This window comes from Bos grunniens, chromosome 5 (genome assembly GCF_055505025.1).
Source record: "Bos grunniens cultivar Pamir isolate PY7600 chromosome 5, Bosgru_T2T1.0, whole genome shotgun sequence".
Lineage (NCBI taxonomy): Eukaryota > Metazoa > Chordata > Mammalia > Artiodactyla > Bovidae > Bos > Bos grunniens.
The window spans coordinates 63,753,931-63,778,588 of record NC_141169.1 but is presented as its reverse complement, the minus strand read 5'-3'; the positions used below and the strand labels follow the sequence as shown (position 1 = coordinate 63,778,588).

General features: G+C 38.6%; 1 protein-coding gene across 8 annotated transcripts; it reads left to right on the top strand.

The window, feature by feature from the left end:
• The first annotated feature begins 2 nt into the window (after window positions 1-2).
• Window positions 3-24,557, top strand: IKBIP (IKBKB interacting protein). 8 transcript variants are annotated; one of them, XM_086400864.1, is made up of 4 exons: window positions 3-175; window positions 507-724; window positions 8,009-8,126; window positions 23,590-24,557. In XM_086400864.1, exons 1-4 carry the CDS (start codon window positions 161-163, stop codon window positions 24,343-24,345), a joined length of 1,107 nt encoding a protein of 368 aa, XP_086256990.1. In that variant the 5' UTR covers window positions 3-160; the 3' UTR covers window positions 24,346-24,557. The 8 variants fall into 8 exon arrangements, with proteins under 8 accessions (XP_086256990.1, XP_086256987.1, XP_086256992.1 ...); XM_086400861.1 differs by lacking the exon at window positions 23,590-24,557 and adding an exon at window positions 13,638-17,624 and having other exon boundaries at window positions 3-381; XM_086400866.1 differs by having other exon boundaries at window positions 4-381.
• Window positions 24,558-24,658: the final 101 nt, after the last annotated feature.

Below are 24,658 nucleotides of genomic sequence, written 5' to 3'. Positions count from 1 at the left end.
CCGCCCCGCCCCGCCCCCTGGCGTCCTGGCGGCCAGTACGCGCCCGGGAGCCACGGTATCCTCAGGCTTGCATTCCTAAAGCAGGGGTTTGGCGACGTAGGGATGCCCCCTAACCCGCCTGACTTCCCTGGTGGTTCAGACGGTAAAGCGTCTGCCTACAATGCAGGAGACCCAGGTTCGATCCGTGGGTCGGAAAGATCTCTTGGAGAAGGAAATGGCAACCCACTCTAGTAGTCTTGGCTGGAAAATCCCATGGACAGAGAAGCGTGGTAGGCTACAGTCCATGGGGTTACAAAGAGTGGGACACGACTGAGCCACGTCACTTTTCACTTTCCACCTGAAGGGACTCGATAGCGGGTGGCTGGGAGACGCTGTGGAGCAGTGAGTTGTTGGCCGGGAGGGAGGGAAAGGGGGCTGGCTTCTGGGCGGTGCCAAGTCTAAAAGGGGGCGCGGTCAGCGCCGAGCCTTCACGCAGAGGCTGAGGCGGCCACGTCCCGCTACCCAAGGTTGTAGAGGCGTCCCTCTGTTTTTCCTGGGGACCTCCAGACATGTCCGAGGTGAAAAGCCGGAAGAAGTCGGGGACGAAGGGAGCCCCGGCGGAGCCTGGGAAGCGGAACGAGGGCGGGAAGAGTCCCGAAGCTCGGGGTGGTGGAGGCAGGGGCTGGGCCGACCCCCGTACCGGCGTGAGCCTGCTGTCGCTGGGGACGTGCCTGGGCCTGGCCTGGTAAGTGGTCTGAGGCCGCTGGGCCGTGTCTGGCCTCCCGTGCTTGCCCTCTCCTTGGGCTCCCGCCCCTGCCCCAGCCCCGCACTGCTCGGCATCCTGCTGACCTCCAGCTCCCAAACTTGCCGCTTCTGTTTCTCTGCATCAACCCCAAAGAAGGGACGGCCCAGCTTTTATTTTCCCTTTCGCTCATTTCTTGTACTGCCTGAGTGCCTGATCGCCCAACTGGAGTTGAGGCTAGTATTTGGGAATGAGGCAGCCATTAAGGGGCTTCCCTGGTGGTTCAGATGGTAAAGAATCTGCCAGTAGTGTAGGAGACCTGGGTTGGGAAGATCCCCTGGAGAAAGGAATGGCAACCCACTCCAGTATTCTTGCCTGGAGAATCCAGTGGACAGAGGAACCTGGTGGGCTACAGTCCGTGGGGTCCCAAAGAGTCGGACACAACTGAGCGACTAACACTTTGACTCACTTTGACCATTAAGAAACGTACATTCGGCCAAACTTCATTAAGCGCATTCTTCACGACTGAAGCGTTCCCGTTTTTATAACACGTTACTTCCTGTCCACTGTGCATTTGGGACAAATTTGCCCCACCCCATCAATGCCTTGTGGCAAAGTTTACAACTTGAAAAAAAAATTCATTATGATCTTAAAGAACCAAAGTTCTTGATACCAAATTTTGGAGGAGTGCTCACTTTTGAATCAATGTGCATGCGTTCAAAGTCTATTCCTGTTACAGATTGAATTTTAGTATTGGAAAACTACAAAAGTATAGAAATTGTGTTCACCTAAAAGTACATATATATAGTTTTTAAACCAAGCAAATAGCGATATATTGATGTCATAGGAAAAATGAATATAAAGAAATAACCTTACAACCAACTTATTTTCCTCAACCATATCTTTTAGGATTAACCTCTTTCACTTTAATAACGAGACTGATGCTTTAGAGTTTCCCTCCATTTTCCACCGATTTTTGAAGTATTTAAAAGATAGTTACTCGTGTTCAAGAGTAATTGGATTCTAGAAGCGACCCCAGATGTCCTTTCGTCTAGATTATTTTTGATGCTAGTAAATTTTGAAGTATACTAATCACTCATCCTGAGTCGAAGTCAATAAAATGTTACTAATACAATAAAGTGAAATGTTGATTATAAATATTCTCTTCAAAGAGATAAATTGTTATCTTACTAATATATTTGTTTGTAGAATATTTTGATCTTAAATGTACAGAATTTACTATTTTAAATAAACTGGTTTTATGTCTTAGAATGCATGAGTTTATTTGGGTAAATCAAAAACTGCTGGCAAAGTTGCTCAGAACTAGAACTTAGTAGGCTAAAATATATAGGTTGCTTCTTTCTGGAACCTAATACAACTGGTTTTAGTTACTGAATTCATTAATTCTTATTAACTATCCAGAGATTCATATTCATATGAGATAAATTACTTCAGAAAATGTTCAGCTTTTCAATAATTTAGTTACTATCCTGGGAAGGCACACTAATAGGAATCTATAAAGGAAAAAGCTTTTGAAAAGCAGACACTTCAGCTCAGGAATTTACTGTTAGTGCCTACAATAAAGAAACAAGTTATATTCAAGTAGGAAGATTTTATTTGAACTGTGTCTGCAACATAATAAAACAATGCTCAGAGATTATTTCTAAAATGGGCAAATTCAATGAATGTTATTGCTCTGGTGAAATCTTTTGCCACAAGAGTTAAAGTATAAATTCAGTCACTATAGCAAATAGCTATTCGTGATGAATTTGGGAATAACAAATTATTAAGACATTAGGAAGAATTTTCTAAAAATATTTAGAATCTGAAAATACTAAAAAGCACACTGGATTTATAACTAAGCCACTGACATTTTTACCACTAGGATTAGCATCTAAAGATTGTTCTATTGAAAATGCTTACTGTACTGATACTGTCCTCGTTATTTAAATACAAAATTGAATATGTGTGCCTAAATACAGCTTAGGAGTGAGTCTAAGTTAGGGCAGAGATTTGAACCCTTGCACTGTCCGAGGAGGATTTCAAGGTGTCACTATTTCAGTATCTTCAAACCTTTAGTCTTTGGATCCTTGTTTGGAAAATAAACAGAGACAATGCATAATAAAATGGTGGTACTTAAACATTTCTCAGTTAAATGAAGTGCTGATGTCAGCTTAACAATAAGATGGAGATAAGAGTTGCTCAGGACTGTAGGGCCTGACGGAGAAGGCAATGGCACCCCACTCCAGTACTCTTGCCTGGAGAATCCTATGGACAGAGGAGTCTGGTAGGCTACATACAGTCCATGGGGTCGAGAAGAGTCGGACATGACTGAGTGACTTCCCTTTCACTTTTCACTTTCATGCATTGGAGAAGGAAATGGCAACCCACTCCAGTATTCTTTCATGGAGAATCCCAAGGACAGAGGAGCCTGTTGGGCTGCTGTATATGGGGTCGCACAGAGTCGGATACGACTGACGTGACTTAGCAGCAGCAGTAGGGCCTGAATGTTGGGTTTGCATACCTCATTTATAAATTCTTTAAGGAAATTTTCCAGATAAGAGTATTGAAGACATTATGCTTTCAAAAAGTTTTTAAAGGTTATGAAGTTACTAAACAAGACACAAAGTCTTAAAAGCTTATCTTACTACACAGAAATTTAGTCACCTAGAAGTTCCATTGTAGAATTTTAGGTTTCTTCTGGAAATTTAAACAGATTCTCTAATTGCTTTTATAAAAGTTTGCCATAGCATTTGTGATAATTATGTATCAAAAGTCAAAAGCTCTTTCAACAATCAGATAATTCAGGATTTTTTTTCCTCTATCAACTAATACAACTTTATAAATCATTTATGCAGCAAAATCTTGGCTAACTCCATTTTTCAGCTTTTGTTGTCATTAGTAGAGTTTAAAAGACAGAGAGGTATCCTTTAATTGTCTTGATTTTTTTTTAATGGAATATGGTCATTGTTTTCCTGAACTTTCAATATTGTGTTAAAAATGAAGTGGTGATATGAAACATGGCCAAATGGGTACTGACCGTAGTAGTGGCCCTGGAACTCCCTTGCTTGGGAGGGTTCATGATAATAGCTTCTTGTGGGTTGCCTCTTTCTTATTACTAATTGAAACACAGCCAGAGAAAATCCTATATATATATATCCTCAATCAGCTGTCTGCCAACACAAGGAAATGCATGGTTTATTCCTAAGGGCCCTGAATCTATATGAGACCTCTGTAAACTGCAGTGGATTATGAAGGGGTCAGAAAGATTCTTTTTTTTTTTTTTTAAACTTTACATAATTGTATTAGTTTTGCCAAATATCAAAATGAATCCATCACAGGTATACATGTGCTCCCCATCCTGAACCCTCCTCCCTCCTCCCTCCCCATACCATCCCTCTGGGTCGTCCCAGTGCACTAGCCCCAAGCATCCAGTATCGTGCATCGAACCTGGACTGGCAGCTCGTTTCTTACATGATATTTTACATGTTTCAATGTCATTCTCCCAAATCTTCCCACCCTCTCCCTCTCCCACAGAGTCCATAAGACTGTTCCATACATCAGTGTTGCTTTTGCTGTCTCGTACACAGGGTTATTGTTATCATCTTTCTAAATTCCATATATATGCGTTAGTATACTGTATTGGTGTTTTTCCTTCTGGCTTACTTCACTCTGTATAATAGGCTCCAGTTTCATCCACCTCAGAAAGATTCTTTTTGTTAAGGCCTATACTAAGGTAGGAGAAGGAAATGGCAACCCACTCCAGTATTCTTGCCTGGAGAATCCCATGGACGGAGGAGCTTGGTGGGCTACAGTCCACCGGTCGCAAAGAGTCGGACACGACTGAGCGACTTCACTTTCGCACTAAGGTAACCAGTTCATCTAGGGCCTTTTCTCTATATCCATACCTTTAAAATCCTTAACTAAAAAAAAAAGATAAAAAATAAAATAAAATCCTTAACTATGATAGTGAAAAGAGGCCGCAAAACATAGGGTAAGAGAGTGCTTCCTTTTCGTGGATCTCATCCATTCATTCCATCCTTTGTTGGCTGTAAACCCAAGGCTGCTTCAAACAGACCTGGAGCTTCTAATGATATCAAGTGTAAGTAGAAGAGAGCCCTGATCTATTTTACCACTCTCGGCTTGTCTGAAGATGGGAAACACAGGTGCAGAAAGTAATTCAAAAGAAAAAGTCAAGGTACTTAAAGAGAATAGTTGATGTTTTGTTTCAGGAACTGTAAGAACTTTATAAATATAAACCTATTTAATCTCTACAACACCCTAATCCCCACTTTACAGATGAGGAAACTAACAAAGGTAAGCTAAGTAACTTGCCCAGGGTGATTGTACAGCTAGCAAATAGCAGAGCGAAAGTTGCCCAGCTTCACATTCAACCAGTATGATATGCTGTCCACCTTTAGTATTAATCCACAAACAGGCCAAGATTCTAGAAATAGAAATCCCTAGCCCAGAATTGTGTATAATCATTTTCTTTCTTCTCCTAGCCCTTAGCAGACCCTGTTGTCTTATCTAAGGGAAGGAAGATGGGAGTAAGGAGGTTTTGAACTGCTCCTGTTTGAAAATCCCTAAAACAAAACAAAGCACCTTGGGCACTAATCTGGATGCCAGTTTCAAAAATTACTGTTTCAGAATTGAAACCACCTTCTCTCAGTGTACATTTTTGGCTTCTAGAAAATCATCCTCTTCCCTAATGTTAAATGAGTTAATATTTATAAAGCTCTTAGAATAGTGTCTGGCACTTCTAAGTGAAAAGCCGGGAACTCCCTGGTGGTCCAGTGGTTAGGGCTTTGCGCTTCCACTGTAGGGGGCTCAGGTTCATCCCTGGTTGGGGAACTAAGATCCCTCATGCCATGGGATGTGGCCAAAAAAGAAATATATTTTAACTCAGCATCATACAGACCACTGTTGATTATTTTCATTACACACTAAATAAACTTTATACCTGTTTTTTCTTATATGCATTATTCATATGTAGAAATGGTGAATTTTTTTTCCATTTTGGTGAGAATTTAACTATGAAAAAAAAAACAGCAAATTATCAGAAATGATCACTCATATAATAAAGTTTTCTTCAAGTTTTTGCTTAATATTTGAGATTTTGAGACGTGCAGAGATAACATTAAAAAGATTAAATAAAATGAGAAGTCCTGTAATGAATTTTAATGGATCAACCTTCACAAAAAGTTCCCTCTATAATGATTTTATTCTAAATGAACATATTGATCTATAGAACAAATCCATGAGTTAACACTGTGGAGTAATGGATGATAATAACCAATTCCTGAAATTAGGCTTTTCTTTAGAGTGGTCTTTGTTCTTCCCCTCTGTCTACTGGTCTCTTAAAAGCCAACAATGAAATAGCCAATCAGAAAAGAGCTTTGAAATTAGGATAATAGTGTTTTCTAACAACTAGAAGTTTTGTTTAAAAGTTCATATTAACACACAGGAGAAGTCAATCTGTACTAATTATGCAACCTGGGCTTACTTACTTAAATCACTTATTTCAGGATAAATATTTGCCGTTATCAAAAGAAATTTATTTCATTCAACATTGTAAACACTTGTTTAAAAACACAAAAAATCCATTTTAGTTTTGTACAGTTTTAAGCAACAGCCTAATGATGACTATGAGTTTGACTCGCAAAACTCAGAAGTCTTTCACCTCTCCATTGAGTTTCGGAATCTTTAAATGTTTGTCTTTCACTCTGTCTTCCACTGTTTTTACAATAGTGTCAATTAGTCATTCTCAACTTGGCTGGGAGGTTTGAAAATTTATAATGTCTAAGTCACATCCCAAATCAACTAAGTCTGAATTTCTGTGGTAGGAGCTAGACATTACACATTTTTAAAGCTGCCAGGTGCAGCTTTAAATGCACTGAAGCTTTTGAACCACCAACCCACATACTGATTAAGTCACTCCTCCAGTTCCTACTGGGCTTCACTTGTGGCTCACCTGGTAAAGAATCTGTGCGCAGTGTGGGACACCTGAGTTTGATCCCTGGGTTGGGAAGATTCCCTGGAGAAAGGAACAGCTACTCACTCCAGTATTCTGGCCTGGGTCACAAGGAATTGGTCATGACTGAGCGACTGTCACTTCACTTGCAGTTCCTATGGTTTTGCTCCACTGCTTTTTTATTTTGCCACACCACAGGGTTTGCCGCTTTTGAGATCTTACTTCCCCAACCAGGGATTGAACCCGGGGTCTCAGCAGTAGAGCACTGAGTCCTAACTACTGGACCACTAGGGAATTCCCTGTGCCACTGCTTTTTGATGACTCAGTTTAGTTCAGATTTATGCCCGACTCTGCGACCCCATGGACTGTAGCTTGCCAGGTTTCCCCATCCATCCCCAACTCCTGGAGCTTGCTCAGACTCATGTCCATTGAGTTGGTGATTTGATAACAATAAATACACAAAGAATATTAGCTGCTACTTTTTCTGGGCCCAAAGAAATGAGTCAAAATAGCTTAACCAAAATGGTGCTAGATCCAAAACATTCCTTTTGTGTCTGGTCATTTCAAGTCCTTATAAACAAAAGATTATTTATTGTTTTTAAGATTGGGATAATTTTTTTGTGCTTCTACCCTTTACCAGATGGAGAATACATTCCAATTTTAGATTGGCATCTAAAGGACACTTGCAGCTCATAATTTAGAGTATAATCAACTGCACATATTATACACCTTGAAAAGCCTATGTGTTCTATTGTCATATGGACAATGATTCCTGTTTTCAATTTTGACTCCTGATATATTTTGACTTCTAATAATCATCACCTCTTTCTTCCACTCCACTGCTTTTTTTCTCTTCTCCTATAGTTTTATTTTAAAATCCTTTTTTAACTTAGATAACTTTTGCTTCTCCTACATCTCAGTGTAAAACACTTATTTTCTAGATATTACTCAAATATCGCCTTGAAAAAATAGTAGAGACCACATATCTCACTCTAAATAATTCATTATTTCTTTCTTCCAAATGTTTCTTGCGTGTAATTTCTATTACAGATGTTTCCCTATCTCACTTACTGAGCTGTAAACTTGAAGAAGGGCAGTGTTTCACTCTTATTTACATGTACAATTAAACCAGTACCCAACTACACATCAAGCTCTCCCAATGTTTGCTGAAATAAACTCATGTTTGTTGAAATAAACTACCTATACCAGAATTTATGTTGTCCTTACCAGAAGTGGACAGAAATACTGCTTTAACATTCAGACTTTAGTGGGTATGAATTAGAAAGTAATGACTTTTTTTTTACCTTTTCTAGGTTTGTATTTCAGCAGTCAGAAAAGTTTGCAAAGGTGGAAAACCAATACCAGTTACTGAAGATGGAAACCAGTGAATTCCAAGGGCTTCAAAGTAAAATCAGTTTAATTTCAGAAAAGGTAATTATTAATTGACATATTTGGAGAGATTTTACCATTTTTCTTCCCCATTGCCACCCTTCTACCCCATTCATAAATTCTTTCTTCCTGCCTTTTAGACCATTAGTACTTTAACCGTTGCTGTTTTTCCTGCTTCTTCACATTCTCCCTTCAGTCTAAGCTAACTTTAGATTACATTTTGAAAGGACAAGACTTTTCTTAATATATAACAACTGTTATTGTTTAAAAGGACCAATCTTCTTATATTGATGTGACCTCAACTTTCTATTTAAATATCAAGTGTTTAGGGCGCTGAAAATGTAATTGATTTTTAGGTATAAACTTAGAATAGGAGTAGCTCTTGTTGGGCAAAGATCCACTGGTTTTTGTTTTATTTCTACTTGGTAAGTATATACATATTCATATGCATATAAGAATGACTAACCTAAAACAAGGGGCTTCCCCAGTGGCTCAGCTGGTAAAGAGTCTGCCTGCAATTCAGGAGACGCGGGTTCTATCTCTGGGTCAGGAAGGTTCCATGGAGTAGGAAATGGCAACCCACTCCAGTATTCTTGCCTGGGAGATGCCATGGACAGAGGAGCCTGGCAGGCTACAGCTCATGAGGTCACAAAAGAGTCGGACACAACTTAGTGACTAAACAACAACAAACCTAAAATAAATATTAATTATAGCCAAATGAAAATTAAAATCCAAATCTATGTTGTAGTTCTTCAAGCTGTAAATGCAAATGCATTATTACTGTGATTTTTAGAAACGTGAGACAAATAAAAAAATTTTTTACTACCTAGTTGTCTCAAAAGAGGGGCAGGTGCAACCAGTAAAGGCATCAGGTGGGCCTTGTCTGGCTACCAGGGACCAAGCTGTCATTGGGAAGTATGGCTTGCTTTTCTCATTTATTCATTCACTAAACCTTTATTCCTGTCATAAGGTAGAAAAGGACTTGTGTTTGGCACCAGGGTAAGCAAGGATGTTGCAAAAATTAGAAATTAAATAGATGGCCTAAGTTCCTGCCGCCTGATGCACAGAAGGAGCCTAAAATCCCCCAGCAGAAAAGAATCGTGGATGAAAATTATCCTTCACACATGCCAGTGAATTGCATGGAGCATGAGTTTAGGGGCCTCTGGAAAGGTGTTGCAAGAGTTTGTATTTTGACCTAGAGCTCAAGATGAAATCTGATTATAGTTATTTGCTGCTGCTGCTGCTGCTGCTGCTGCTGCTAAGTCACTTCAGTCTTGTCCGACTCTGTGCGACCCCATAGGCGGCAGCCCACCAGGCTCCCCCATCCCTGGGATTCTCCAGGCAAGAACACTGGAGTGGGTTGCCATTGCCTTCTGCAATGCATGAAAGTGAAAAGTGAAAGTGAAGTCGCTCAGTTGTGTCCGATTCTTAGCAACCCCATGGACTGCAGCCCACCAGGCTCCTCCGTCCATGGGATCTCCCAGGCAAGAGTACTGGAGTGGGGTGCCATTGCCTTCTCCAAAATAGTTATCTAGGGCCCTCTAATCAGAGCAAACATGATAGAAAAATTCCAGGAAATAGAAACTTCATGTACTTAAATGCTACTGAAGAAAGATTTCTTTTTTTTCAGCCATGTCACACAGCATGCAGGATCTTCATTTACTGACCAAGATTGAACCCTTGCTCCCTGCCGTGGAAGCTCAGAGTCTTAACTGCCAGAGAAGTCCCAAAGTTTCCTTTTTAAATGAAAAAATTTGGCAGCAATTAAAAAGATTTTTTAAGCAACAAGAATATATTTTACAGCACAGGGAAATAGAGCCATTACTTTGTAATAACTTCAAGTGGAGTATAATCTATAAAAATATTGAATCACTATGTTGTACACGTGAAACTAATATAAAATTGTAAATCAATTATACTTCAATTAAAAGTAAATAAATAAATGCTTTTGAAACATATTTAAAATATCACCCTAGGATTCAAGAAATATTCCATCTTCACATAGCTCTTTCCCAATCTGCCCTAGGAATAATTTAACAATAGCTGCCTCTTTACAAAGCAGGCCCTTAAAGGCCAGCTTAATACAGTAGGAGGGAAAACAGCTAGACGTGGGCTCTCACAAAACTGTGTGACCTGGGAAAAATCACTTTAACTTCTCTTGCCCTCTATTTCATCACTTGTTAAATGAGAGTAACAAAACTTTTATTAAAATCAAATGAGATACAGTATACATGCAAACTCTTTGAAAACTTTCAAGCAGTAATAAATTTAAGAATTTAACTTTTTTAAAAAATGAAAAACTATTAAAATATATTCACAGCCCATAAATGCTAACTATTGTGGAGTTCCAGGACTTCCCCGGTGGCTCAGCGGTAAGGAATCTGCCTGTGATACAGGAAATGCAGCAACCCACTCCAGTATTCTTGCCAGGAAAATCCCATGGACAGAGGAGCCTGGTGGGCTACAGTTCATAGGGGTGGAAAGAGTCAGACATGACTGGTGTGAGCACCAGTCACTCATTAATTGCACATTAAATCTTGAGACCTTTATTATCCTGAAAAGTTGATCTTGTCCTTGGGTCTCCTGGGTTATACTGCCTCCAGGTTATAGTGAAACTCTGGTGAACAGCCTAAACAGGAAATTATCTTGCATGTGTACAAAGTCACTTCAGTCGTGTCCAACTCTTTGTGACCCTATTGACTATATAGCCCGCCAGGTTCCCCTGTCCATGGGATTCTCCAGGCAAGAATACTGGAGTGGGTTGCCATGTCCTCCTCTGTGTGAACTTCCCGACACATGCATTGAAACAGTGTCTCTTATGTCTCCTGCATTGTCAGGCAGGGTTCTTTACCACTAACTCTACCTGGGAAGCCCAAACAAGAAATTACCTTGGATGAAGATAAGCTTGTCTCTTCAAAGTGCTGCTAAGAAGATAACTAAACATAATACTGTTAACAATGTACAAGTATTTCTCAGAACTGCTTTTTAAAGGAACTTGCATTATGTCTACATATGTACATTAAAAATAGTTTTTAAACAAGGTTTCAGAATGACACTGTTCATGCATTGTTTGGGAACAATCAAACAGTCACCTAGAACTATCACCTGGAACTGCTTCAGGTCCTGACTGGGGTAGACCACTGGGGTAGACCCAGGTTTCCTGGACGTTTTTCCTCCTAAACATCAAAAAACGTGTTCTTTAGACCCTGAGACATGAGCACTACAAAAAGGCATAAGACGTGGTCTCTTCCTCTAAGGAATTTAGAAACCTTCATAGCTTCACCTGTTTAGTTTATCAGCCTATTAGAGTCAGATTTGAGAGTCTAAACCTCTTCATTTCCTCCAGACTTCTGATTTCTCCTCTAAGCATGCCTTCTCCCCGTGCTAATTCTGGCATGACACAAATAATCATCTACTGTGATTTTTATTGTTGTTGTTAATTCATTTGTCTTCTTCACTGCTCCTTAGAGCAAATGCTGTCTTTTTTCTCTGTATCCTTAGTTCCTAATAGTGAAACAGAGTATACTCAGTACATCTTATTAGGGATCCAGAATACATGACATAGAAGATCCAAAACGCTATCTCCCCTATCAAATTGTGAAGTCAAGGACTGTACTTTGTCTATATTTTTATATTCAGTGTCTAGCTCAAGTCTGGTATAGAGTGAACACTCAAGAATTCTTGAGTTATATGTGCTAAGTGCCAAATAAGTGGTAAATATGTAATACAATAGGTGCTACAGGAGTTCAGGCTCTCAGAGTGAGGGCCATGAAGGAGGAGCTGAGGCCTGGCCTGAGTCTTGAACAAAGGAAAGAACTTAGCTAGGCAAAGTGGAAGGAAAATAGCATATAGAGGGGTTATAGAATTTGGCACTTTCTCCTAGGAGTATGAAGAAGTAGTAAGGTTTTTTTAATGTTGTACCATGATGTACATCCAGAGAAGGCAATGGCAACCCACTCCAGTGTTCTTGCCTGGAGAATCCCAGGGACGGGGGAGCCTGGTGGACTACCGTCTATGGGGTCGCACAGAGTCGGACACGACTGAAGTGACTTAGCAGCAGCAGCATGATGTACATTTGGAGAAGAAAATGGCAACCCACTCCAGTATTCTTGCCTGGAGAATTCCATGGACAAAAGAGCCTGGCATGCTACAGTCCATGGGGTCACAAAGAGTCAGGCACAACTAAGCAACTAACACACACACACATGATGTACACAGCAGTTTTTAAAATCCTAAATCTGGCTGTAGTATGTAGGATGATTTAGAGGAAGTAACTAGAAGCACGTATCAGATATTATTTCTATAATATTGTCCTTGGTCATTGAAGTTCGGTTTGGACACCTATGTAATTGCTTCCATTACTCTTTCCCTGTTAAGCACATGTAAACTTCACTTTCTCTGCAATTAAACTAAACTGTGCAAGGGCAGAACTGTGTCTTGTACAGTGCTATGACTTTAACATAATGCTGCAGATATTTGCTAAACTAAGGATTGTTTCCCGGCCTTCCTGTAGTCTCTAAGGCTGTTATCTGTGTGAGAGTAGACTAAGAAAGAGGTCCTCAACCTGGTCCTTCTATATTCTGGACATATTAGGAGATGCCAGGAGCTTACCATAATTTATAGATATTTAGATATTTATACTTTTAGATATTTGCTGTTTACCATAATTTTTAGATACTTAGAACACTTTACTATTTGACGTGAGTTGTCTCTGTAAACTGATCTTTTAATTCACTTTTTGCCTTTGTGATAGCTATAAGATCTGATTCTGGTACCTTTTCTGCAAAAACTCAGTCAACAAATTTCTTTTCAGGCAGGAAGTCTTCAGGAGTCATATAACTTAGGAAAGTTAACAAATTTTATAACTAAATCAGTTTCTAAAAAGCCAAGTAACTCTTAAAATGACAATTAAGTTGACTTACATTGGAATCAAAAAAGAAGGACATGTGATATATTTCAGGCTTCTTTAACATTATTTGGAATATTTGAAAGTGCACAAATAATCAATATTGAGGATTAGAAGTTCCAGTGTTTATAGTTTGCCCTCCATATCCATAGGTTCTGCATCCAAGTGTTCAATCTTGTATCAAAAAATACTTGAAAAGAAAACATCCAGAAAGTTTAAGAAAACAAAATCTGAATTTGCCATTCACTGGCAACTCTTGACATGTCATTTGCATTGTATTAGGAATTATAAGTAGAGATGATTTAGTTTATAATACACAAACACTGTGCCCTTTTACAGTGTTTTATATGAGGGATTTGAGCATCCATGGATTTCAGTATCCACAGGGAAACCAATCCCACACAGGTGCATACCAAGGGATGAGAAACAGCTGTATTTTTATACCATAGCCCTAATCTATTAAATGTGTTTTAAATGTTTTTTAAAAAACTATTAAGTAATTATTATTTTTGTCTGCATGATTCTGATGTACTTGGATATTTTAGACATCTTCAGAACTTGAACTTGGCACATTGTTGCTAAAGTATGTTTCCCTAATATAAAAGTTATTAAGTAGCCTTGGGAATTGTTTTGTGTTATAAATGCAGCTTGCCTCTACTGAAAGTATCCTGCAGGAAGCTACATCCTCCATGTCTTTGGTGACCCAGTTTGAGCAGGAAGTAGCCACCCTCCAAAGAATCATGCATGACATTCAAACCAGTGAAGAGATGCTCACCCAAAAGATGAAAAGCCTTAATGAGAAATTCCAGAATGTTACAGATTTCTGGAAGAGAAGCCTAGAAGAAATGAATGTTAATACAGACGTTTTCAAATCAGAATCAAAACATATACATTCTCAAGTCACTGTCCAAATTAACTCAGCTGAACAGGAAATAAAATTGCTCACTGAAAGGCTAAAAGATTTGGAAGATAGCACAGTAAGAAATATTAGAACTATACAGAGACAAGAAGAAGAGGATCTTCTGCGAGTAGAGGAGCAGCTTGGCTCTGACACAAAAGCGGTGGAGAAGTTAGAGGAGGAGCAGCATGCTCTCTTTGCCAGAGATGAAGACCTAACTAACAAACTCTCCAGCTACGAACCTAAAGTTGAAGAATGCAAGACACATTTGCCGACAATTGAAAGTGCTGTTCGCTCTGTTCTGAGAGTCTCTCAGGATCTGATCGGGACAGAAAAGAAAATGGAAGACCTGACCCTTCAGATGTTTAACATGGAAGATGATATGCTGAAAGCAGTATCTGAAATCATGGAGATGCAGAAGACCCTTGAAGGAATTCAGTATGACAATAGCATATTAAAGATGCAGAATGACCTGGATGTTCTCAAAGGAAAAGTTCACGATTTTATAGTATATTCAAGCACAAGAGAAAAGGGGACTCCAGAAGAATATAATCTAGAAAATAAAGAAATCGATAGTGATTTCTAAATGCACTGCATTTATTCTGATGAACCACACCATTATGCACAAGCTGATTAGCTCCAGGCTTTTGAGTTATTTCCATATGCCTCACTTCATCCTAAATTATTAGAACGTAAGTGAGATACCACAAAAAATGGATTATCCAAATAATCAAACCTTATCTTTTTTTAAGCAATAAAACTTTTCATTTTAACCATTTTAAATAGAGATATTTTAAAAATGTTTCTCTGCTTTTTTGAAGTATATACTTAATGTTTTTAAATGTTTTTTTGATAATTGTGTGTCTGCTCAGTCTCTCAGATGTGTCCAAATCTCTGTGGCCCCATGGTCCGTAGCCCACCAGGCTTCTCTTTCCATGTGGTTTTCCAGGCAAGAATGCCGGAGCAGGTTGCCATTTCCTATTCCAGGGAATCTTCCTGACCCAGAGATGGAACCTGAGTCTCTTGTGCTTCCTTCTTTGGAAGGCAGATTCTTTACCACTAGCACCATTTGGGAATCCCCTTTCTAATAGTTAACGGACATTATTTTGAATTTCATCTGTTATATTGAACCCAAATATATTAGTGTTCCTAGGAGCTAATGAGAGGTGTTCATCTCCTTACTCAATGACCTCAGTTTGCTATTTTTCAAATCTTAATGTCTCTCCCTTATACCTTTTCTGTCACCTAAAAAAGTGTTGCATGGACCTGATCTAACCATCAGGTTGATCAGTAATGTGTTTGCCTCCGCCAGTTCTTCATTTCTGTCGCAGTTTACTGCAGGCTAAGAATCCAGACAATTTTATCCAAAATAAAACATGCCTGGGGTGCTTTGCAATGAATTGATTATGCACTTTTTGGAAACTGAGGAGCCTGGGAAACATTTTTACTTTTTGTTAAGGTTCTAAACTGTTATGGATAATTGTAAGAACTTATTTTGTTAGAACTTTGTTAAAAAAGAGTAAACATGTTCTTTTTGAAGAATTTCCCTTTGAATTAAGTGTGGATCCTTTGAAGCATGGACTTTGGGAACATTTTTGTATATCTTTATTTTTTTTAAGGTTCTAACTGTGTTACAGACTCTTGAGTTTGCTCAGTACATGATCATTAAATAAATTACTTATAATAAAAATATACCAATAAACCTGTGGCATATTTTAAAGAGGAAAAAGCAGCATAGTGAGAAATAATGTGGTAATTATGGTAATTAAAAGTATGTCATTATTTTAGAGTCCCCAAACCAATCACCCAACCAGATTTGTTTCACGCAGTGATTTTATTTTTTTATTTTATATTTAAATTAATCTTTATTGGAGTACAGTTGCTTTATAATGTTGTGTCAGTTTCTACTGTACAGCATACACAAAATTTTAATTTACACAAAATTATATAATAGAGTCACAAGGAATAAAACATGGACATATTGAGGTGAAATTAAGGGGAGGCCTAGACAGATTTTTGCAATAATAATAATCAGAAATGTACAGGTTTGGGGGGGCATATAAGACTTTTATTGGTAAACTGATGTATCAAGACCTATGGCTGATTCATGTTGAGGTTTGACAGAAAACCTTTACAAAATTCTGTAAAGCAATTATCCTTCAAGAAAGAAAGAAACTGAAAAAAAAGTGTCCAAGGTTGGAGTTGAAAATTGAGTTAATTTTCAAAAATTGCACACAGAAGTAGTTCTTACTTGTTTCTTCTTGCCAATAACCAACTATAGTCCCAGTTTTGTAATGCAATTTCAGTGGAATTAAACACAAAGAACTTGAAAGCAGTCAGCTACAAAAGATAGGTATGGTCAGGTGGTTTTATTATGTAAATTTGTACATTTTTGGAAAAGTTCCAAATGAATGCTACATTGGGATTAGGAAGATTTATAGTAGACAGCCAGAAAAGTAAGCCTGAAAGAGTGTTACTATTAAGGAGCATAGCATTAATTTCTGGAATCTTAACATTAAATTTCTTGACTTATGAATGTCTAAATTCTTATCTGTGTGCACTGGAAAATTGTATTTGTTTTATTTTCACACTCATAAAATAGATTGTAAAGTTAGCCAAAACTGTTTCGTTTCAGCCTTCATCCTGCCAAGACAAATATAATCTCTTGCACTCTTCAGTTTTATATATTTACCTATTTTTTGGCGTGTCACCAGATTTGATACATCTTTATTATTAACTAGAATATGTGTCATAGTGATGGTTACAGAAAATAAAATGGAAATAAGGTGGTCACTGAGCTCTATAGTGACAGTTACAAGGAATATGAAAGCTACACTTCTGCAAGTATTTCTTGAGAAAATATTGTGCGCATGTATGTACACATGTATATATTCCTTTATTCAGGTGTTTTCTTATTAAAAAGTGTAATTATAGAGATTTAAATGTACCTAATTTGTCTTCCTGTGTTTCTTAAATTCATTTATTTAACACAGATACTTGAAATTTCAGAAAGTTCCCTAATGTATCAAATATTAAGCTACATTATTAGTCTTTCCTTTAAGGAAGATTACCATGTTCCGAGACACATTTTTGTATCTTTGTAATTAATAATAAATTTTATATCAGTTTCTTCTAGAATACTGTCACTTTTTTCATTAGCACATATAAATCACTTACAAAACAAGCACCTTATTTTTTTTTTAAGTTTAAAAGTGAATTTGGGGGGACTCTTTACCCTCCTCAGTGTCTATGCTGAGAGCTTTGCACTTCTCTTTAATAAATCTTGCTGCTGCTGCTGTGGCTAAGTCACTTCAGTTGTATCCGACTGTGCAACCCCATAGACTGCAGCCCACCAGGCTCCCCTGTCCCTGGGATTCTCCAGGCAAGAACACTGGAGTGGGTTGCCATTTCCTTCTCCAATGCATGAAAGTGAAAAGTGAAGTCACACAGTCGTGTCCGACTCTTAGCGACCCCATGGACCGCAGCCCACCAGGCTCCTCTGTCCACGGGATTTCCCAGGCAAGAGTACTGGAGTGGGGTGCCATTGCCTTCTCTGTAATAAATCCTATTTGTTTGCAAAAAAAAAAAAGTGTATTTGTAGTAATAGTTCCTTAAATTTGTGTTAAGATGAGAAGCTGTTGACTGAAGGTGAATTTTTATATTTTATAATGAAAAATGTTGATTTATTAGCCTGTATGGTTTGATAGAAAACTAAATTTGTAAGATACAAAGTTAATGTTTTTGGTTTGTTTTTTTGGGGGGGGGGCAGTGGGGGGAGGGGCGGGCTATACTGTGTGACTTTTGGGAAATCTTGGTTCCCTGACCAGGGATTGAACCAGTGCCCTTGGCAGTGAAAGTGCAGAGTCCTAACCACTGAACCACCAGGGAATTCCCAATAGCATTATTTTAATTTTAATCTAATTGTAGGCCTTTGTATGACTATAATCTTGAGCAAAGATTATTATGATGTCATTATAAACTAATGATGCTCCAAATTCACCAAACACATTTGGTGTGCTCTGCAAATTCACCCAACATCTGTTTCAGTTCAGCTATGGACTATTAATTTCACACAAGTCAAAATGCTCCATCCCAGCTTTACAGAGCAGAGGGAGACAGAACCAGCCTTCTGGAGCCTATTATGTGTCCCACTGCTAGGAGGCCCACGATCCATCATCATCCTAACAGCTCTGCGTATTGAGTACCTACCCTGTCCCTGTCTCTGTCCCTGTGAGAGGCACTTTCTATGTGTTATTGCAAATTCTCACCACAGCTTTGATAGCTATGAGACCCCTTTTACAAATGAGGAGACAGATCAAGATTCCAAATCTTACAGTCTTGCTGCTGAGTCTGTCCAACTCCAGAGGCTGCTCACCTCCCATTGTACCTGCTGCTGTTCAACCAAGGAGGAAAAAAAGAAATCGGCTATCAGTAGCACTATCTTGAGCATTCAAAAAGCTGTAATTCAGCCAAATGTGTCCACTACTGCTGCTGCTGCTGCTAAGTCGCTTCAGTCGTGTCCGACTCTGTGCGACCCCATAGATGGCTTCCTACCAGGCTCTTCTGTCCCTGGAATTCTCCAGGCAAGAACACTGGAGTGGGTTGCCATTTCCTTTTCCAATGCTTGAAAGTGAAAAGTGAAAGTGAAGTCGCTCTGTTGAGTCCGACCCTTAGTGACCTCATGAACTGCAGCCTACCAGGCTCCTCTGTCCGTGGGATTTTCCAGGCAAGAGTATGTTGCCATTAAACTAGATGTAAGTCCCTCAAAAGTTTTAAATGTGACCTAAAATTATGTGGGCCTTGGGTGTAAGAAGGAATCAGTAGATGTTTAGGAAGACTGAGAAAGCAGTGGAAGAGAAAAAAACTTTAGACTAGAATCTTTTAATCTAGGCTTTGCCACTAACTCTGTGTGTTTTGGGGCACTCTGGGGGCTCAGTTTTTTAATTTGTAAAATGGGGGAATTGTACCAAATAATTTCTAAAATCTCTTCTGGCTTTACAGTGTACAGTGTCAGTCACTCAGTCATGTCCAGCGTTTATGAACCCATGGAGCATAACCCACCAGGCTCCTCTATCCATGGGATCCTCCAGGCAAGAATACTGGAGTGGGTCACCATTTCCTTCTCCAGGGGATCTTCTCAACCCAGGGGTCGAACCTGGGTTTCCTGCATTGCAGGCAGATTCTTTACTGTCTGAGCCAGCTGGGAAGCCCTTCTGGCTTTAAGTGGTTTTAAATTCTAGAGATCAATAAAATTTCCAGGTCTCTTAGTATGGTTCAAAAATCCTTTAGCAAAGTTTTTGGAAGGCTGATTGGATCCAAAAATCATTCCCTTGACTCATGTTGCTTTGGCTTGAAGATTAAGACAATGTTTAGCATTACAGGACAGCATCTAGCTGCTGCTTTTTGTTCAGTCACTAAGTCGTGTCCAGTTCTTAGCAATTCAATGGACTGTAGCAGGCCAGGCTTCTCTGTCCTCCACTATCTCCTAGAGATGTCCATAGAGTCAGTGATGCTATCTAACCATCTCATCCTCTGTCACCCCCTTGTCTTCCTACCCTCCATCTTTCCCAGCATCAGGGTCTTATCCATTGAGTTGGTTCTTCTTATCAGGCAGCCAAAGTTTTGGAGCTTCAGCTTCAGCCATAGTCCTTCCAGTTAATATTCAGTGTTGATTTCCTTTAGGATTGACTGATTTGATTTCCTTGCAGTCCAAGGGACTTTCAACAGTTTTCTCCAGCACCACAATTTCAAGGCATCTAGCTTAGTACCTTGTTTATGTGATAAGACTAGGAATATTAGTAAATATTTAAATTACTGGGTTAATCTTTTGAGCTGCTGATAGACTCCAACTCTTCTGTTCATCTTAGGCAAATAGCTTAAACAAGCCGTTATATAATAATAAACATAATTCAGTGAAGTAATTTCTAGGCTATTCCTATACTGTATTGAGTTTCTATTTTAGTGAAGACCAATAGATGTTCATAATATACTGTTTTTATAAGCTGACAAATGAAACAAAGAAGCTTACTAGCAGTTTCTTAATGATCTAATACTTCTAAGAATAAAGTTGGCCCTTTCTGAGATGTCTTCATTGTTTAATACTGTTAAGTTATATCTACTGTACCAGAATAGATACATTAATAAATGATAACCTAGAATGAAATAGATGAAAGTAAGCCTTCTCCTTTCACCTTTGAGAATCTCTTTCAGCAAATATAGTTTGTTGCAAAAATTTCCCCTAAAAAATAAAACTTAAGGTTTTGCAATTACTGCTTGATTTCCTTCCTAGCTCTGGCTATTCATTACTGTCACACCCACTATAACATTTTCACAATCTAACTTCTTTACCAAGATAAAAAAACAAAAACAAAAACACACCTTTGGGCCACCTTCCCCACCACTAATCAATACTGCATAAAACTATTGAGAAAAATCTTAAAATATATTTTGGAACCAAATATATATGATGGGGCAAAAAGGGGATATTGAGGCTTTGAATTAACTTTTTTACTGCCTGTTGGGGGTTTTCTGCCTGGGACTTGGAAACGACGAACCTGAAAGAATGACACTCAGACAGTCTCTTGCAAGGACTGACAAATTTATTTCCGCAGTTAAGCCTTTTTATAGAAGCAGGAACAAAAAGCTTAGCGTATATGGCCAGCAGAGCGCGCACGGGGTTAAGACATAATCAGTAAACAATATTTCAAGGGCAGCGCGTTCTAAGTGACCCATGTGTTTATCCCATAACCCATTTTCTCAAGCAACATCTTTAATGTTTATTATTACATCTTGGCACCGAGCATAGCTAAAGGCAGATGTTTTTCAGCCAGCAGCACGCAAAGCCGGGGTTCTTCTGGCCCTCCGCCATTTTCCCAAGGACCTTCTCCTACATGGCTATTTTGCACTGCGCTTCCCAACGCTGCCCCATTTCTGCTTGTCATTTCTTTGCAACTATATGACTGCTCCTTTTTTAAGCCTCCATAAAAATAATAGCCCAAGCATACTAAGTATTTATTTGCATTAAGTAGAACTAAGTTAATGTAACCAAAATAACTCTAGCAGATTACCTGAGTGAACCAGGCAAATGCAATTTAAGAAAGACAATTCATAAAAAACATATCGAAGAAATACAATTATTTTGGAAAAAACTTGCTGACTTTAAACTGCATATTAAAAAAAAAAATTTTCAGTCTGCATATTTGGTTTTTATTCCTTATTTTTTCTGAATTTTAAGTAATCTATTTACATTATTTTTCTTTCCCAAACTAAGTGACAAACTTCCTGAAAGCAGAAACTGTTGATCAAACTAGTACATATCAGCACAGTAAATGTTGCTGAATGAAGCTGGTTGTGATTTTTAGTAGGAAACTATAGACAATTTCCACTTTAAAACAATGCTTTCCTAGGAAACAAGCTGAAAGTTAAATGTGCTAAAATTGAACAACTGACTCTTAATGTTATAAATGGAATTCCTTTTTTCAATGTAATCACAATGTATATCTGTTTGGACACAGGCTTTGACAATATATTTTACATTTGTTAATTTTTTTCTTCATAGTTTAGCACACAGCACACAGGCATAAGTTAATCTTCTGATTGAAACTTAATTGAAGCTTGACATGTGTTTTATTTTTTAATTAAATAAATTTGACATATAACATTGTGTAAATTTAAAGTACACAGCATGATACTTTAATACACTTATATATTCAGTCACCAGAAGGGAGGATATCCTGCCGTTTATGACAACATGGATGGATTTTGAGCATGTGTGTTTTAATTTTCAATTTTGTATTGTTCATGATACTTACCCATCTTATTACCATAATCAGCACTTTAATTTGCCCCTTTTCCTCTTAACTTTATTAACTAATAGCATAATGCAACAAAACTTCAAATATTCAAAATACAATAAAATAACTCAGCTTCCCCAAGACTGCTATATAACACATATTCACAACAACAACAAAAATAACAACTTGAAGTTTTTCCAGGCAGTTGTGTGGTTCAAAATGATCATCAGCTAATGTGTCCAAGTTAAACCAAAACAGTTTAGAGACATCAATTTTCAATGGATGATGGGGAAGGATGATGGCATTGAAAAACCAAAAAGGTGAGAATGATTTGTATTTGAAATCATGGAATTTTAGAACCTTGGAGATAATTGTTTGTTTATTGTTTTGTTTTTACACATCCACCATCTCTATTATTTAACTACTGAACTGAGTTGAAGCCACAGCTGAAGCTGTGCTCATCTTTATGTCCCTCAGACTTCACATGCCTAACAACATACTAGGAACTTAAGAGATCACTGCTGCTGCTGCTGCTAAGTCACTTTAGTCGTGTCTGGCTCTGTGTGACCCCATAGAGAGCAGCCTACCAGGCTCCTCCATCCCTGGGATTCTCCAGGCAAGAACACTGGAGTGGGTTGCCATTTCCTTCTCCAGTGCATGAAAGTGAAAAGTGAAAGTGAAGTTGCTCAGTCATGTCCGACTCTTCGAGACCCCATGGACTGCAGCCTACCAGGCTCCTCCATCCATGGGATTTTCCAGGCAAGCGTACTGGAGTGGGTCGCCATTGCCTTCTCCAGAGATCACTAATTAAATGGAATTAGTTCAATACCCCAAAAAAAGTTTTCATGAAAGTAATTCAACAATAAAGTCCCTTCATTCTGGCACTTGTTATACCTACAAACAAACTTGTGTTTCAGAAGTCATGTTGTCTTGATCCCCCCAATTTATTTTTAATTAATTTCTACTGAAGTATAGTATAGTTGTGATAGTTTCAACTGTACAGCAAAATGCATCAGCCACTTTCCTCCCCTTTGGACTTCCTTCCCATACAAGGTCACCACAGTGTAGAAAGTACAGTTCCTTGTGCTGCACGGTATGTTCTCATTAGTTACCTATTTTATACATAGTGTCAGCAGTGTTCAGTTCAGTTCAGTTCAGTCACTCAGTTGTGTCCGACTCTTTGCGACCCCATGAATCACAGCACGCCAGGCCTCCCTATCCATCACCAACTCCTGTGCATCGAGTCAGTGATGCCATCCAGCCATCTCATCCTCTGTTGTCCCCTTCTCCTCCTGTCCCCAATCCCTCCCAGCATCAGGGTCTTTTCCAATGAGTCAACTCTTTGCAGTGTATGACCTCTCAAATTTACTACAGCTCATCTGCAGGAGGGGCTTCCCTGAAGGCTCAGACAGTAAAGAATCTGCCTGCAAGGCAGGAGACCTGGGGTCTATGCCTGGGTCGGAAAGATCCCCCAGAGAAGGCATGGATACCCATTCCAGTATTCTTGCCTGGAGAATTCCATGGACAGAGGAGCATGGCCAGCTATAGTCCATGTCACAGAGTCAGACACAAATGAATGACACACACACACACACATGTACCTACGTACAGGTGGCTTCCTCCTCTCTTCTCCAGCAACTGAAAAAACATCATTGTCCCTCACTGAGCTCATTCTGTCTCTATACTGAGGACTGAAGGTGCAAAAAGAACTGGAAAATGCCATTTGTAGTAACATGAAATTTAATGTTTTCCTTCCTATTCATTACCAATACACAATGCATCTTTTACCAAACGCTTTCCAGAAGAGTAGTAACTTTATAGTTTAAAATGACACCTAAAATTTAAGTTGTATCTTAAACATTAAGATTTTAATCAATTTAATTATTCTGGTACTATATTTTCTTACAGTGTCAGAAGTCTGAAGCTATCATAGAACAATTGAAGGCTTTTCAAATAATTACTCATCTAAAGCATCTACAGGAGGAAATTTATGAAGTGAAAACCTGGTCCAGCAGGATAAGCGAAAAGCAGGATATACTGAACAACAATCTGACGACTGTTTCTCAAGATGTTGCAAAAGCAGACCAAAGTACAACTTCCATGGCAAAAGATATCGGTCTCAAAATTACAACGATAAAAACAGACATACGACGTATGTCAGGTTTAGTAACTGATGTAACATCATTGACAGATTCTGTACAAGAACTGGAAAATAAAATAGAAAAAGTAGAAAAAAATACAGTCAAAAACATAGGTGACCTTCTTTCAAGTAGCATTGACCGAACAGCAATGCTCCGAAAGACAGCATCTGAAAATTCACAAAGAATTAATTCTGTTAAGAAGATACTTTCTGAGCTACAGGGTGATTTCAACAAGCACACAGATAGGCTTTTAAGCTTAGAAAGTGACAGAGCGAAAGTCCTGAAGACAGTGACCTTTGCAAATGATCTAAAACCAAAGGTGTATAATCTAAAGAAGGATTTTTCCCGCTTGGAACCATTGGTAAATGATTTAACACTACGCATTGGGAGACTGGTTACTGACTTACAACAGAGAGAGAAAGAAATTGCTTTCTTAAAAGAGAAAATATCTAATTTAACAACAGTCCGAGCTGAGATTAAAGATATGAAAGATGAGATAAAACACATTTCAGATATGGATTAGACTGAAATTATTTAGATTAGACTGAAATAACTCTTTTTAGTAGGACCTCTGTCATGTTATAAAAAGACTGACAGCCGGAAATAATGAAATTTTGGAGTAAATATTATTTTGTAGTAGGTTCTATTTTGTACAGTAAAAATAAAAATTTGTGGACTAAGCACTTGATTTCCCAAAATAAATGTGCTAAAACATGTTTAGAACTTTATACAAAACGTGTTTGCAACTTTATATAGCAAGGACCTTATGCATCCCCCTTATATACACACTCATGCATTTACACGCATGCATGCATGTGTACTAAGTTGCTTCAGTC